At 34.5% G+C, this 17,898-nt stretch overlaps 1 protein-coding gene and 3 pseudogenes across 1 annotated transcript; 2 read left to right on the top strand and 2 right to left on the bottom strand.

The window, feature by feature from the left end:
* Positions 1-269: 269 nt before the first annotated feature.
* Positions 270-1,438, bottom strand: LOC120188326 (non-specific lipid transfer protein GPI-anchored 31-like). The gene is made up of 3 exons (XM_039191779.1): positions 1,005-1,438; positions 735-761; positions 270-630 (listed from the first exon to the last, which is right to left on the bottom strand). The coding sequence occupies exons 1-3, from the start codon at positions 1,363-1,365 to the stop codon at positions 449-451; spliced, it is 570 nt and encodes a 189-aa protein (XP_039047710.1). The 5' UTR covers positions 1,366-1,438; the 3' UTR covers positions 270-448.
* A 4,024-nt stretch (positions 1,439-5,462) lies between these two features.
* On the top strand, positions 5,463-7,847 carry LOC120188466 (annotated as a pseudogene).
* A 410-nt stretch (positions 7,848-8,257) lies between these two features.
* Positions 8,258-10,150, top strand: LOC120188361 (annotated as a pseudogene).
* Positions 10,151-10,873: 723 nt separating this feature from the next.
* LOC120188477 lies at positions 10,874-16,711 on the bottom strand (annotated as a pseudogene).
* Between the last annotated feature and the right edge of the window lie 1,187 nt (positions 16,712-17,898).

Raw genomic sequence — 17,898 nt, forward strand, 5'->3', positions numbered from 1 at the left:
GGGTGACCGACTGACGGGTTAGACGCAAGATGGGAAGAGTGGCCGAAAGAGGAAATGTCCCCGCAAGAGTTTAACCTTATCCACCACCCAAATGTCGATCGGATCATCGCAGACTCCGCTTCTCACATCCCTCCGGAGGAATTATCGGGTCCCAGATTCAATCCTTACACATCATAACAATATATGTTCAGATAGGCCAAGTGACATAACAGAAACCCCATTGGGGAAAATGCCGTTTCCAGGTAAAATTAGAGTTGCAAATGGGAAACAAATGGTCCAAAGTTCAAAAGGGTTTCAAAGTAAACCACAAACATAAAAGAAAATTAACAAAAGGAACTAATTAAACACAAGAGGATGATCCCAAATAACTAAACATAATCCTCAAAATGGCCTCACTCTCGTATGTTGTTACATCCCTCTCCCTCAATCCGAATTATCGGTAACGATTTTAACATAATACGTAGCCAGAGACTAATGTACTAATAATGCCGGCGAATATGACAGATCCAGCCGAAAACGAAAACACCGAAGAGCCTGAGCTGCCAGGGGCTGGTGCCGGTGCTACTTCGTTTGCGCTCTCCGAGGATGTTGTGGGTGCACCACCACCTGCTGTTGTTGATGGTTGCCCATCTGCAAAGTTGAGATTATTAATGCAGAACAAATTTAAGATTACAAAATTGAGATTATACATATACTGATATACATATACATATCAGATTTATGAGGACACATACCTGGTGCACCAGCAGGAGTGACAGACACTGCAAAAATGCAAAGAACATCATTAGTACTTATTAATCATCATTTCCCTATTTCTTTTTTTTCATCTTGTTCAAATGCATGAGAGTGATGTTCCATTTTTTTTCCAGATTGAACCAAAAGTACGATTTTTTCCCATGGAATTTTTATAATGTTAATCAAACAACAAAATCGATGAAGATCCCACGATTTGTTCCATAAAAGAGTAGCAAAACGCAGCCTTTTTTTAAGCTAAAGTCACTCACCGGCGCATTTAGTGGAAGAAGGAGCAGAAACTTTGCACGCAGCGGGCAAAGTGGAGGCTTTCGTCACATTCAGAGAAACACCCATGGAAGCGCTGCTCTTAAAAGCCTCGCATAAACACTCGGGGCCGGATTTCAACACGGTTTTCAACCCGGAACAGCAAGTTCCTTCCGGCTTCGACACCTCGCTTCCGGCCGACACGAATGACAAGCAATCCGCCATGTTGAGGATCAGAGTAGAGCAGTCCACGGTGGAGGTCGAGGAGGAAGGTGATGGCGCCGTCGCATGGTGGTGGGAAGCATCGACAGCCAAGGTTGAGAGAATGGCGAGGCTCAAAGCAAATGTGAATACTGAGACCTCCATTGTAGCTAAAGAGTGGGTTTTGGAGCTTTGGTTTGTTTCGGAAATGGAACGACAAATGGGAGGTTTTTGGTGGAATTCATTCAAAGAAGGGGGCTTTATTGTGAGGAGAGGGAGAACGTATAATTAAATTAATAAATAAATTTTAAATTATTTATTTTTATATATCATAGTGTAAATTATGTATTTAGTCATCCAACTATTTACGTGGTTCGGTTTTGGTCATTTAACGTTACGTTTTGGTTTTATTTTAGTCATCGTTAAAAAATCAACAGAAATGATGACATGATTTTTTTATTTTTTCCAATGTGATATGGTATTACCTTATTGTGATACGTCAGCATCACCGTTAATTTTTAACTACGAGTAACCAAAATGAAACCAAAACTAAATGTCAAATATAATTTTTTAAAAATAGTTAGGTGGCCAAAACAGAACAAAAGTGATAGTCGAGATACTAAATGTCTAGTTTACCCTTTTATTTGTATTTTATTAAATTTTATTTTAAATAAAAGTCTTTTTATAAAATTTTATAAATTATATGAATAATCAGTTAAAATTTAAGTGTAAGTAACTTGATTAATATTATTTAAATTATAAATAATATAATTAATTAAAATTTTGATTTAATGATTAAAATGTAAGAATATCTATAATTTAATGATTATATATATAATTTATATGTGATATTAAATCTCAAAACCTTAAAAAATAATAATAATTATTTAATTACTGAGATTATTTGGTTCGTGAAATAATAATTTATTAGTTAGATTATAATAAAAAATTCACCTATACTATAATGATCTTATAAAGTCAAAAAGTGCAAATTTATGCCGAAATTATAGCTTTAAATTAGACTCAAATATCAGTATATTCGATTTGTATACGAATATATTTGATGGATTGTAATTATATTAAAATATTATATATTTTATATAAATTTTGATATATTAATAATTTATATTTTGATATGCATATATTAGAGATATTCACATATTAAAAAAACAATCAGACCTCGTTCAAAAAAACCCTCATAATATGATTAATAGACTCAATTAAGACCGCGGAAAGGATTATAGATATTCACGAATTGATTCAAGCTGACACATACACTTTAAAATTTGTTAATTTAAACTTGATTCGAATTAATGTTAAGCCCATATCATTATTATTTTATAATTTAATTTAAATAAAAGCATTTTGATTATTAAAATAGTAAAATGATTTGCTCAATTAGTTTTTAAATGGGCAATGAGCTGTGCCTTTGCCTCGTGCTTCATGATTTCAGTAACTTGCCTTGTTCCTTATTTTACATAAAATATTAGATTACTTAACTAAAATTAAGCATTCAAATTACGAGGTTATAAATAAAATAAACTGAGTTAAAAAAACCATTTTCGTGATAAACTTTCACAATATTCAATCAAGGTTGTAGATAATATATTAATAGTTATAAAAAAATTTCTAAGTGATCATATAATAATTAAGATACATGATCATTTTCATTAATTTAAAATTTTAACAAATAAAAGTTTCAAAAAGTATTTAAATATAGTTTTTCTTTTTTATATATATAAGTCGAACTTGTTCTTGTTTCGATTATTATAGTTTCAAATATCTACATTTATTATTTAAATACGTTGTACGAGTCAAGCAATCTCAATGGTTAAAAAGATAGTTGCTATTTCTAGAGATCTTATATTCGAACACAACACTTAAGTATTCATTATCAAATGTGTGAATCTTTCGAACAGAGATCATCTCATGTTAATAAAAAAAACTGTTTTGTTTATACAGATAAAATAATAATAGTTAGGGTTATGACTTTTTGTTGGAAGAATATGATGGAACAACGCTTTCTCTTTTATGCCAACGGGAAACTATCATTGCAGATGCTCCCTTTAGAGGGACCACTTTACAAAGTAGTAAAACTTCATTGCCCTTTTTTATATTTATTAATAATTTAGTTCATACATTGAACTTGTTTTAGGCTTTTTGTTTTATAATTTATTGATATTTAAATTATTAGAGGACTAGTTTGAATCAAGTGTTATAGAGATCTATTATAATGATGATGATCTACTGAATTCAATATTTTTAATGTTAGTACTAGTATATATTCACGATTTTTCTTAAGCTATTGACAACACACACCCTACAGACGTAACTATAACTATTCGAACTTAAATATTTTTTTATCGCTGGTGTCATTCAATAAGTTCGTATTAATACATATTCAAATATATGCAAATTAAGACACTATGCCAACAAATTAAATTAACATTCAAGAACTATATCTTCTCAAGTTTTTAACCCTAGCTTTTGTAAGTTATAACACAACGTTAAACAAGCAAGATTTGATTTCATGTAATGATGGATATTATGGCATTAGTCAAACAAATCATTGAGGTTGTCTTGAAGATGGTTTAAATTTTGACAATTTGTCCACCCATTTCTCTTCCAACATGCCTATGATTTTGCCGAGAAACATCATTTTGTAGGCCGCCCACCATTCAATCCACCAAATTAGGCTTTGAGTGGCGGTGGTGGTGGGGTGGGGGTGTTTAGGTTTCATATTTGAGAAGAAAAAGATCAATAGTTCCTATACCATGAAGCAAAATGGGCAAAACTGCCAGGTTAATGCAAATGGAAACGTTAATTCCCAAAATAATGTTATCAGCTGATTATTTCCCCAAATGGGGTGTTTGCTACAGAAAAATGTAAAAGTTGGGATATCTCGACGTCTTTAGTGTTGTATTCTGAACCTCTCGACGTCTTCAACTATTGTTGGATATCTCGGCGTCTTTTTGTATTTGTTTGAGGATGTCTCGGCCTCTTCAACACAATTTCCATGTAAAATAGGATCTCTCGACGTCTTTGCATGCAAATTGGGACAATTTCCATGCTCGTTGGATATCTAGGCGTCTTTCATCTGGAGTTTGCAGCAAAACCAATCAATAAAAGCAAATCAATAATGCCAAAGCAAAATTTATAAAAGCAATTGCAAAAGCATTGGGGTCGGGGACATCATTAAACAAAAGCATAAATTTTATTAAAGAAAGGTGTTGTTAAAAGGAAATTTATAAAAGCATTCATTTGTAAAGCAATAATGGTGTTATTAATGAAATTATAATTTTGTAATTTTGTAGATTATATTTGATTCAATTACTCGAGTATATATACATATTTATTACTTAAGGGTTTAAAACGTCAATTTTAAATACTTACTGAAATGAAATAATAATTTAGTAAAATTTAATAATAATGATTTAATCATTATTAAATTTTAACTACTAATGATTTAATAATAATAATGTAATTATTTAGTAGTAAAAAACTCAATTTAATAGCAATGATATTTGATTCAATTACTTTAATTTGATACAAATAATTCGAATAATGATTACAACTCTTGATGGTGTCAGGGTGTTGTTGAGTAATAATGTCGAGGCACACGTCGGTTTCATTGTGGTCATTGCACTTGTTCAGGAGTTTGTTCATCATAACCAACCTGCTCATTCATCGAGGGCATAGGTTCCGGTGTTGTAAATATTTGCCCACCACCACTATGCTCTCTCATCTGAGGACAAATACTCGTACTTGTCATCATAGATGTCATCTGATCAAAATCATTTGTTGCCCCAAACATGGGAGAGAACATGAGTGATTGATGAGGAACATGTTGAGGAGTGTAGGGCGTAACACCAGAATCGCCAACCACTTGACTAAATGATCTTGTGTGATCAAAAGATTCTGGTGGGATACTATACATTGCCTCTTGTTCTGCTCCATGGTGAGAACTCTCACTCCCACTCACACTCCCATTCCTTCTTGGTTTCTCGGGTTTAGGGTTTATGATTTAGGGTTTAGAGTTTAGGTTTAGGGTTTAAGGTAATCCGGGCTCTAGAAGTCAAATTCATCCGCTTGTATTGGAGTGAGCGTTGACAAGTATGAACTCATGTTGTTCAAATGATTGATATGGTTGGCATGCCTCACCGGTAAAGCGAATTTATTACTAGTAATGGTTTAGGGTTTAGGGTAATTCAAACTCTGGTGTTACGCCCTACACTCCTCAACATGTTCCTCATCAATCACTCATGTTCTCTCCCATGTTTGAGGCAACGAATGATGTTGATCAGATGATATCTATGATGACAAGTACAAGTATTTGTCCTCGGATGGGTGAGCATAGTGGTGGTGGGCAAATATTTACAACACCGGAACCTATGCCCTCGATGAATGAGCATGTTGGTTATGATGAACAAACTCCTGAACAAGTGAAACAACCACAACGAAACCGACGTGCGCCTCGACATTACTACTCAACAACACCCCGACACCGTCAAGAGTTGTAATCATTATTCAAATTATTTGTATCAAATTGAAGTAATTGAATCGAATATCATTACTATTAAATTGGGTTTTTACTACTAAATAATTATTAGTAATAATTATTAAATCATTATTATTAATTATTACAATTTCATTATTTCAAATCATTACTAAATCATTTGTATCAAATCATTAAATATTAATAATAAAAATTATTAGTATCATTATTAGTTAATCATTACTAATCATTACTAAATCATATCATTACTAAATCATTAAATATCAAATCATTAAATTTATAATTAGTAAATCATTATTAGTAATCATGAATTTAATTAGTAAATCATTTATATCAAATCATTACATTATTATTATTAAATCATTAGTAGTTAAATCATTAAATTCATAATTAGTAAATCGTTATTAGTAATTACTAAAATTGAGTGTTATTAGTAATTACTAAAATTGAGTATTATTAGTAAATTCATTTGAAATGACCATCCAGCTCAGTTGGTAGAGCACAAGGTTCTTAACCTTAAGGTCGTGGGATCGAGTCCCATGGAGGGTATTTCATAATTTAGAGGTCTCCTACGGAAGCTACTCTCAACTTATTGTTGGGGGCAGCCTACTATCTTACCTCCCCTTACCTCATTACATATGGGAACAAGGGACAACCATAGTAAATTCATTGAAGTAATTGAATCAAATATCATTGCTATTAAATTGAGTTTTTTACTACTAGATAATTACATTATTATTATTAAATCATTAGTAGTTAAAATTTAATAATGATTAAATCATTATTATTAAATTTTATTAAATTATTATTTCATTTCAGTAAGTATTTAAAATTGGCGTTTTAAACCCTTAAGTAATAAATATGTATATATACTCGAGTAATTGAATCAAATATAATCTACAAAATTACAAAATTATAATTTCATTAATAACACCATTATTGCTTTACAAATGAATGCTTTTATAAATTTCCTTTTAACATCACCTTTCTTTAATAAAATTTATGCTTTTGTTTAATGATGTCCCCGGCCCCAATGCTTTTGCAATTGCTTTTATAAATTTTGCTTTGGCATTATTGATTTGCTTTTATTGATTGGTTTTACTGCAAACTCAAAACACATGAAAGACGCCTTGATATCCAACGAGCATGAAAATTGTCCCAATTTGCATGCAAAGACGCCGAGAGATCCTATTTTACATGGAAATTGTGTTGAAGACGCCGAGACATCCTCGAATAAATGCAAAAGACGCCGAGATATCCAACAATAGTTGAAGACGCTGAGAGGTTCAGAATGCAACACTAAAGACGCCGAGATATCCCAACTTTTGCATTTTTCTGTAGCAAACACCACATTTAGAGAAATAATCGGCTGATAACATTATTTTGGGAATTAACGTTTCCCATTTGCATTAACCTGGCAGTTTTGCCAAGCAAAATGATAGATGGGAAACCAATAAAGGTTAGTTTATGGGTTAAATTGTTCCGATTTAATAAATTTAAATTTGAATCAAAAAGTTAAATTCGAATAGTTCGTCTAATGTTATATTTGAGCTGTGCATATGTTTGAGTGGGAAGCATCAAGGAGATTACGAATTTGATCCACCAGGTCTCGGCAAGGATTGAACTTTCCTCGAATGGTATAAGGAAGCTGAGCTAATCCAAGGGCGTTGGGCCACGATAGCCATCGTGGGCATCTTCCTAGGTCAAGCCTGGAGTGGCATGCCATAGTTCGAGGCCGGAGCCTACCCATACAGTAGCCAGATTCTCTTTCGGCTCATTTCTCGACACCCATCTCCTCATAATGGGGTTGGGTCGAGAGCAAGCGATGGGTAGACTTCATCAACCCACAATCTCAATCCCTAAAACAGGCGACTCTGTGATCGAAGATTACCGAGAACTTCGCCAATGCATTGGCCAACAGGGTTGCTCGATAGGCAAGTTCTTCGACCCATTAAGTCTCATTGGTATCATCACGATCAGTGAATACATTTTCGATTATGGGAAGCTTAAAAAACTATGTGTTAATGAGATTGAGTATACTAGATCGAGTACTGCAGAGATGAGGGCAACCCTCTCAACTAAGTTTGCTCAATTTGCAAATGTCAGGATTCAAACCCCTGACATTGTTTAAGGGACCTAATGCCTCATACCACTAGACAGACTGGTTATTGGTGCACAAATAATATGTGATATTGTCTAAAAAAACAGAATAAGCAACCAGAGCATTCATAAAAAACCATAACCGTAGGAAGAAAGAGAAATAAAAGATATTAATTAATTCATTCTATAGTAAAAACATGAGAAAATGTCATGGGTCAATTTGGAAATTGAAGAATATTTTAGGGGTCATTTTACTACTAAGCCAAAAAAATATTTGTACTATTTGAACCTTTTAGAAAAATACAAGTATCAATTTGGACAAAAATAATATGCACCAAATTGAACATTAAAGTCAAGTTTGAGTGCTAAAAAGTATATTTACCCAAATATAAAGGTATAAATATTAGATCGGGGGACGATACACCATCGAAGCCCAGGTACGAGAAAGAGGGCATTCTTCTGCGGAAGATGAACCGTCTGAGCTTGACCGTATTCATTTACGGCGATTCTTCCGAAGAAGACGACGGTGAAGACGGCGACGGCATCGGTGGTAAAACTCATTCCGCTGCTCCCAAGCGGTACGACTCCTCCGTCTTCGATTTCCCCGATCCCTCCCGAAAATCCGCTCTACCTTCCGCATTTGACGCTTTTTCGCAGGTATAATTTTTATTTCTTTCGCCCTAAATATCTTGGCAAAAAACCCTTGAGCTAATAATGTGTAGGAAATTTGTGAACTTTGAATGAAAAAAATTTAATTTCCTGATTTTTGTGAAATAAAACTAAAATATTCTAAGTAATGATATTTCTTACTCACGGTTGAATGTAGATGAAAAAAGCTCTTTAATTTGATGATGATAGAATTAGGGTTTTTTGGGGTGATGATGGAATTAGGGTTTTTTGGATTTTGTAAGGGTATTTGTTATCTTGTTGGTTTCTGGAGGTTTCAGGGCCACCGGAGTTCCTAAACCATGCAGTTGAGGAACCGGGTTCAGTAAGTGACTCTACCCAACAGCAAGGAAGGCGCGGTGGGCGGAAGGATTTCAAAGATAAGAAGGATATGCCTTCTGGTATTTTTCCAATTTTCCCCTTTTCAAAGTTCATTTTACAGATTCTTTAGTCAAGACGGGCTCAGATTGTTTACATTTACTGTTTTTATTTTGTCAAGTTAGAATTTTTTGTATTTCTTAAATCGATTACAGTAGCATATTTGAATTAAAAATGGTGGAAAAAGCTGCTTGTAGTAAGAAAGTAGAACATCTAGAGTCAAAGAGCAAAGTTTCGTATTAGTTCTTTTTCTTTTGGTGCATGGGGTAAGCTTTTGGATTATGCTTCAGTTGAATTGTTTGAATTACAGTTGATGCTATATTTTCGCAGTTGCGGCAAAGAACAATGTCAATGAATTTAAATATCGGGTTTCCAAATGCTCAATTCTGTTTAATAGCTTCTAATGTATATGCTACTTTTAGTTCTTGTAACTTTAAGTGATGCTTCTTCAAGAATTTTGAAGTTTAAACCATTCGCATCTCCAGACTTAAAAGGCACTTTGCCCTTGGCTGGTCATTTCTCTTCAGATCTTACATTATGATTACATTGCCGTTGCCTGTATGTTATTTGCTATTAGGGGTTTACAAACCTATAACCTAATTGTCATTTCCTTTGTATGAATAATTGGGTTTCGGTTTTGTTGGTTGTTTAAAGGTGCTGTGGTAGAAACAAAACCTCAGCTTGTTGGAATCCATGATCGAGTGAGAAGTGATATCGAGGGTAGCAAGCCTCCGACGTCATCAGTTCCAAGCAGCAAACAAGATGGAGCAAAACGAGTTGCATCTGCAACAAATCCAAATGCACAAGATGCTGCAGAGCTCTTGAGGTACATCGTAATTGTTTCCATCATAAAGAGCTAGAGGAATGGTCTGTCCGGTGTGTGGTGACCGTCCTCTTGCAGATGCCGACAAAGATTCCAAGAAGAAGGTGTCTACTATCAAAGATAAAGAGAAAAGTAAGAGAATGAAGGGCCAGTCATCACATGCAACCTGGAAGAGTGAGACAGAGATGCAACTCAGGCAGCAATTTGACTAGTCGGATATTCCGGCCTTGCACCTCGGAAAATGTTGGTGGTCTAGGATCAACAGGGTTATGGTGTAACCAATATAGACCATGCAATATCCGTTGTTAGCATGTTGTTCTAGGTATTTTCAGCTTTGTCCGGCATTGTAATGTAACATTGCTGACTTATTTCTGTTTAACGTATGCAATGTGTTTTACTTGTTTTTTGCAGTTGAGTGATTTTAGGGACTTGGTGCAAGAGGAATAAGGATAAGACATTTTTCGTCATTTGCCTGATTCATTGTTAATTGACGTCACGAATCAATTTTTATATGTTCGGGATTTCATATACGACGTGTTTATAACATTATCACTCGTAGGTACAGTTTTATAACGTTTAGTAATAATATTTAATATCTAATTTTTGTTTTTTTAGAAAATCTTACTAATGTCCTTTTGCAACTCTTAATCGTTGTAGCATTTAGTCCTATCTGCTTCCAAAAATAGTCAGTGACCCAATAAGACGCTTATGTAGAAATATAGATAATTAAAATAATACCAAAACTTAAAAGTTTTTATATATAAAAAGGTTCATAACTCAAGTTCGGAAAATATATATTTTAAAAGGATTATAACTATATCCAACTTCACTTCTTAAATTAAATTTCATAAAAATCATTAAAACTTAAATCAAATGCCCTTGTGTTTTCTTCACAATTTTAAAAATCTCAAATTCTTTTTTTAACTTATTTAAAATTTTATGTATTTTCTACAATTCTTTGATTTTTAAATTATTTAAAAAATATATATCAACACTTTTTACTACGAAGGACTAAACTAATTGAAGGAATGGAAGTAAAGAGACCAAAGCGGACTAAAGTAAATGTTACTCTATACTACAAGGTCAAAATAAGTATTGAGCCTAAAAAAAAGGCCAGAAACTCCAGGAAATTAATGGCAACATGGCTGAATATTTTTGTGAAGAGCAAACAGATAACTTTGAAGTAGTGATGACAGATAAGCGAAGGAGTAGGATATCAAAAACTGTTACAAAGGATTTAATAACACATACAACCAAAAGACCATGTTGTGTCTAAGAAAAAAAATTCTAAAACAGCGGACGAACCTGCAACTTATGTCGAGGCCGGACTCACATCGATCACCATTGTACATGATCATGAACAAATAGATTAATTTTTACAAAGATTACATGCAGTCACAGTTCGTCGGAACCTTTTTATCTGAACCGGCATCATCGGTTTCATCGCTGCCAACTTGCTTTTCAGATAACATCGGAAGTGGATTTGTGATAGAGCCATGAGTCTGTCATTCCGATCCGTTATGAAACATGAGCTTTCTTCAAGTTCACGGAAAGAAAAAATGATAGGGCGATAAAGGAATGCTTACCGTGCCACGAGACTTCAACGATGCAGCATCGATAACTGGCCTTTGAGAAGGATCTGAAGGCCTGTGAAATAGTAAGTGTGCTATGGATCTATCTATAGGGTTTGTGTCAGTTTCCATATCTATAAACCCAGTGCACCTGGATAAAACAAACATTTAGAAATACGAATTATACGGAAAATTGGATAGGATTTTGAGTTTACAAGTCCGTAGTTTTTGGGTTCAATTACTTCTTAGGTCCCTGCTAGTTTTGAAAATAGGCAAATTGACTTGATAGTTTTGAAACTAGACAAATCAAGGTTGGACCCAAAATTTTTAGGTTTAAATACTTCTTAGGTCCCAGACAATTTTGAAACTGGACAAACTAGGCCTTATCCAAATTAAACTCTGACCCCCTTTTTATTTATAAATACTTCTTAGGTTCATTTCAATTTTGAAGAGACAAATACTATCTTATCCATAGCTTCAGTATCAGTGATATTGAGAAGTACTAAGAAATCCATGATTCAAGTAACGGTACATACTTGCTTGTTTCGTGGACCACTGATGAACCACTTGCATCTTCATCTTTATCATCCCTGATGCCGCCTTTTGGTTTCGAGCAATTGTGTCTTTGTTCGGCACTCCTAGCCAAACGATACAGACTATCCCGTATGCACAGCTTTGTCCTGATATCCAACTGAAATTTCAAACATTTTGACTATATCAATACCATGTTTACGGATTAGCCAAGAGAACAAACGCACTTGCACATAAGAAAACCCTTGCGTATGCTATACCTTTTCCATGACTTGTTGAAGCTGGCAAAAACTAGTAGCCTCTAGTGAAACTTCATCCAAAGGAGAAATTATACAAGAGCTTTCCCTTGCATTTGAAGAATCCAATCCAGCTGGATTTACTACACTAACTCCTTCAACTTCACTACGACATTCATCCTGTTGTACCTGGTTTAGAATATTAATTGGATCACAAATTGCTAACTCACTTCCCATTTTTGCATGTTTGGCATTCCTATCAAGTGGGATTTGTGTATCTTGTTGGCAATATAGCTTTCCCCTCTTCTCACTTGTTATAATGGAAGGAGCCTCAAATGAAGGACCATTAGAACTCTCCATACACTGTACCTGGTTTGATGTGTGAAATAACTCGATTTTCGAAGAAGAATGGCCATGGTTTTCAGATTTGACACTAGAGATAGTTGGACAGATTGAAACTTGATCTGAAGAATTTATGTAGCTGGGAAGCATATAAGGAATATCTGTCTCTATGTAATTCACAGAATCAGGTCCAAATTTTTGTTTGTTCCGCTGAAGATCTGAAGAGGAAAAGAGTTGACAAGATGAATTGGTAATGGGGTGCTTCACATCTGCAAATTGCTTGATGCTACCATATTGAGTAAACGAACCACCATTTTCCAGATATTGATCTTTTCTTCCTCCTGATGCCATATGCTGCTTTGAATGCTTTTCTTGTGGACTAATCTGTAATTTGGTAATGAAATGAAACAACATAATGAAAATTCCACACAGCAACAATATATTAGGAAAGGTTATAACAAAGAATCTTTCATTCTGAACCAGCTTAAGAGTGGATCGTATTGACTGTTATCCAAATCAAATTATGAAAGAGCACTAAATTTATAGTAGCATTAAATTCATATTGTGAAGAAAAAAGGCCTATAAGTTCTAGGTGATGAAAACCAAATAACTAAATATTCATAAAAAAATGAAATAGAGAGAGAATAACAAGATTTTCTAACCTGCTCACAGGATGTCAAGTCATCCTTACTTTCAGATTCTTTATTGGCTATATGTAAAGAAGACGCGTGCACAAGACCAGCATTATCACCTATCAAATTAACAGAAGTTAAATTGTCAATCAGAAATATGCTTTCTTTTTTAGTCAAATGTTGACGGACCTGCACTTGCTGGCCCAGAAGTTGAACATTCCTCCTGTATACTATTCAGTTTAGCATTAGCCTTCAATGCATCTTGAGATCCTTCAGCCAGTTGGGAAGATGAAAACCAGCACAAATCATCTTCATTACCAAAACTCCCCAGCCCAAATGTTGAATCACAACTTCTGCAAGAAAACACATGGAAGGTCAAGTTACTCAACGTTTTGCTTTTTCTTGTGGGTTGCATGTACATATATATTGAATCACAACCCAAATGTTTACTCAAAGTAGCACTACTTTGTAAACTTACACGCATTCATGCATCCATGTGGGGTGCATGTACATATATGTGGTAGTTTTGGATTTATGAAGGTAGATACTCGAGTTATACTCAAAATGGGCGGTCCTACTGAAGCTACTAGTCAGATTTTACATGGTAAAGCATAGCATGAATAATGAATGGTGGGATTTCAATAACTACCTGAACATCCTGTCAACGTCCTCAAAATTCCCCATTTCTCCCAAGCCAAAATATAAAAGATCACCATTTTCTTTGTCCTCGAGGTTATTATTAAAAAATCTGAGATCATCATCAGCTGCAGTAATGTGATTTAGTGGAAAACAGTAATCATTATAGTCTTCTGTAGCACACTTGTCAACTAAGAGAGAATCATCAGAACAGAAGTCACATCCAACTGAATCTATTTTTCCAGTTTCAAGATCATGGCTGGACATCCTGGGATCATCAGAACCCATAGTTGCTATTTCTTTGTGCGAGTCATTACCAGCTGAAGTGGTAAACACTCTATCAGGACTGTGAGACCTTGGTTCCTTTTCTAACATTTTGTTCTTGATCAAAGTATTTACACCTTTCTTCTTCTCCCCCAAAATACCATATTTATTTGTATTATCAGTATCACCAGTAGCTCCAATCACTTCAAGTCGTGGTCTTTTTTTACTATTACCTTGAACTTTCAACTGAGCACCGTATTCATCAGCAGTATGAGGCACTATATGATCATCAGTATCTCCAAAATCATCCCAGACATTATCTTCAAGCTGTAACATCAATTATACAAGTTTAGTAATAAACATCATACTTCAACAAAAGAAGTTCAAAATAAATTAGATCAATGATAGATTTTCCATCCCTTGGCTAGAACAACACAATTCTTAAAAAAGTATTCCAACCAAAACATTAAGGCAACTAAGGAGGTCCAAGGCAAATCTGAAGGGCAATACTTCAAAAGAAAAGCCATCCAAGAAAACCCTAAGTAATCCTGATAAGCAGTCATCTTGTGCATGAGCCCATGCTCTTGCACATTTCAACTACAAGATTATACCATTACACTAGATAATCGCATTCTAGCACCAAAAATTGGCAATATCAAGAAAAATATTAAGCTAGCATAACAACTCGTTAACGTGAAAAAAATCTTATTTAGAACAGCCCACCAAGAAGAAGACCTCAAAGGAATAGTTATTTGGTGCAATGATATTAGTCTCCTGAAAAATGTATACATTTTAAAAAAATACTAGTCTCCGGCTAATGAAGCTTGGATTGAAGCCTTCATAAAAAATTTAAACTAAAAGAACAAAAATGAATTCGGGAGTGAAATCCTTTGGCACAGATCAGAGTGTCCAATCTCTGATGAGAAGAGCAAAATTCAGGAACCATTAAGTTTGACTTAGACCTTGCCAGACCCAAAAGATAATTAACAAATTTAATCCCCAGAAAACTAACTATCTACAAAGCCAAACAGAATACAGCAAACCCGAAAATACAGGAACTAAAAAGCTTCAAACTGATGTACTTGAAAAAAGGAAGTTCAAAATAATTTAGAGATGGATGAAGGTTTTCCATTCCTTGGCTAGAACAAAACAATTCTTAAAAAAGTAACTCAACCAAAAACATTAAGGCAACTAAAGAGGTCCAAAGCAAATCTGAAGAGCAATACTTCAAAAGAAAATCCATCCAATGATGATTGCATCAGCATAAACCCTAAGTAATTCCAATAAGCAGTCATCTTGAGCATGATACCATGCTCTTGCACATTTCAACTACAAGATTTTTACCATTGCACTAGTAATTGCATTCTAACACCAAAACTTGGCAATATCAAAAGAAAAATATTAAGATAGCATAACAACTCCGTAAAGTGAATAAAATCTTATTTAGAACCACCCACCAAGAAGACCTCAAAGCAATAGTTATTTTGTGCAATGATATAAATCTCCTGAAAAATATATAACTTTTTGAAAAAAGATACTAGTCTCCAGCTAACAAAGCTTGGATTGAAACCTGCATGAACAATTTAAACTAAAAGAACAAAAATGAATTTGGGATTGAATCCTTTTGACACAAATCAGACTGTCAAATCTCTTACGAGAAGAGAAAAAGCCGGAACAATTAAAGCACGACTTCGAGCTTGCCAGACCCAAAAGACAATTAACAAATTGAACCCTAGAAACCTAATTATCAACAAAGTCAAACAGGCTACAACAAACCTGAAAATAAGAAACTAAAAAGCTTCAGACTGAAGTGCCTAAGATTCTTCTTTTCATAACAAATCCATAGCACCCTCTAATTTTCAATAAATCTCTCCACTACATCATAACGATAGAGGCAGTATACCACACTATACAACTTATAAGTTCTATTGGCATGTTGAAAATAGCAAACAGCTGAAAGTAAAATCATATATCAAACTGAATCAACAAGCTTGATTGAAATTTAAGCACTTTTCTACTAGAAAATGAAAGTAAAATGAATAAACTTAAAAGGTATATTAAGAAACTTACCTCATACATGCACAAGTCAGACATTCCTCCAGGATCTATAACCACCAGTAAACACAAATCCAATATTTTGACACGATGACATGTTTTATGGAAGGTGATTTACGTCTGCTTTATCTTTCTGAAACACAAAACACGTTAATCACAACAGATCAGAAAAATAATTGATCAAAAGCTAACTTACGAATTTGTGAAATTAATCAAGTTTAAAACCGAAAAGTTTTCAATCCACAACAAACAAAAAGTTAATTACTTTTCAGCATCAAAGCACCGAACTGCATCCACAACTTTCGTAGCAGAAAATACACAGTAATCTAATATTTATTTCATTACTTTCTCGCGTAAATCAATTTTTCTCGTCAACAAAGGCAGAAAATTCAGAAATATCTTAAATAACAGCAAAAAAAAAATTGCAAGCGAGAATTTGTTTCAGAATTAGATTGACTTCTAGTAATTTGTTTCTTCTCTTTTATCTCAATTTTTTAAAGAAAAAACATCTAAAACTCCGTTTCATTTCCTGCAGTTTCTCAGCAACCAAACAAAAATATATAAAACAATCGAGACAAAACCAAGGAAATTGAGTGAACGAATATGTATCGGCAAAATTTGAAACGAAAAAAAAAACTAACCTGAGACTGACAATTTTCACCGGGGAAAAAAAACTCCACTCTTCAAAGAAGAAAGAAAGACTGATTTCCTTCCAATTAAAGGCAAAGCTTCACACTGAAACGAAGACTTCAAAATCAACAGTACAAAGTTATTCACTGGGTTAATTGTACGGACTATTTTTTACCCTAAATTTATGAGATTCCTGGGAAGTTCCAGAGCACTCGTTTTTTTTTTCTGAATGGGATTTGATTAAACAATATTTATTATTTATTTATATTTTTCGAAGGGTTAAAGGAAAGGAGACTTTGAGGCCGACACGTGGCGAGGAGATCAAGACAACGGCCGTGGTAAAACTGGTAGATATCAGAATTCGTGGATGAGAGTGGGGATGAGATCCGATCAGTTTCTTTGATGTGATTGGTCCACGTGGGTTATGGCTTTTGGAAATTAAAGGAAAGGAGACTTTGAGGCCGACACGTGGCGAGGAGATCAAGACAACGGCCGTGGTAAAACTGGTAGATATCAGAATTCGTGGATGAGAGTGGGGATGAGATCCGATCAGTTTCTTTGATGTGATTGGTCCACGTGGGTTATGGCTTTTGGAAATTCGACACGTGTCCCGGGACCACATCGGTCGTTGAATTTTCAAATGTGGCGTTCACGTGGTTGGTGGTTACTTGGTGGTTCGAAAATTCTGCGTTTCTTTTAATCGTGGCGTTGAGAATTCTTAAGCTTTAGCTTTTATGTACTTTTGTTTGGCCCAACCTTTCATTTTTTTTTTATATTTCGTTTTCAGAATACGTGTTATACGAATATCATATTTTTATTAACTATTTAAATTACAAATTTTACGTTTCTGTATGTAAAGAATTCGGTAATACTGTAAATGGCACTTGGGAATGGAATATCCAATTGAGAAGAAGGTTGTTTGATTGGGAATTAGATAGTTGGAATGGGATGATGAACTCCATCCTAAATGCGACCAGAAATACAGTAGATAATGATTGTATCAGGTGGACTGGTACATCGAATGGGATTTATCTTCCAAGGATTTGTTGTGAAGTAATTTCTTCGGAAGGGAGCTGTATTGACATCGTGTGGAAATGAGTTTGGGCAGGGTTAGCACCACAAAAAGTGGAGTCATTCCTATGGAGGGCTGGGCAAAACAGATTCCCTGTAAAATCTGAATTATTAAAGCGAGGAGCGTGCCCAGCGGAGTCAGTGTGTTGTGCTTTGTGCCGAAATAGCGTGGAAACAACAGACCATCTTCTTTGCCATTGCAAAGTGGCCTGGTCGGTATGGCAGGGCTGGAGTCGTCTGTGGAATA

Source organism: Hibiscus syriacus, unplaced genomic scaffold (genome assembly GCF_006381635.1).
Source record: "Hibiscus syriacus cultivar Baekdansim isolate YM2019G1 unplaced genomic scaffold, ASM638163v2 tig00116944_pilon, whole genome shotgun sequence".
NCBI lineage: Eukaryota > Viridiplantae > Streptophyta > Magnoliopsida > Malvales > Malvaceae > Hibiscus > Hibiscus syriacus.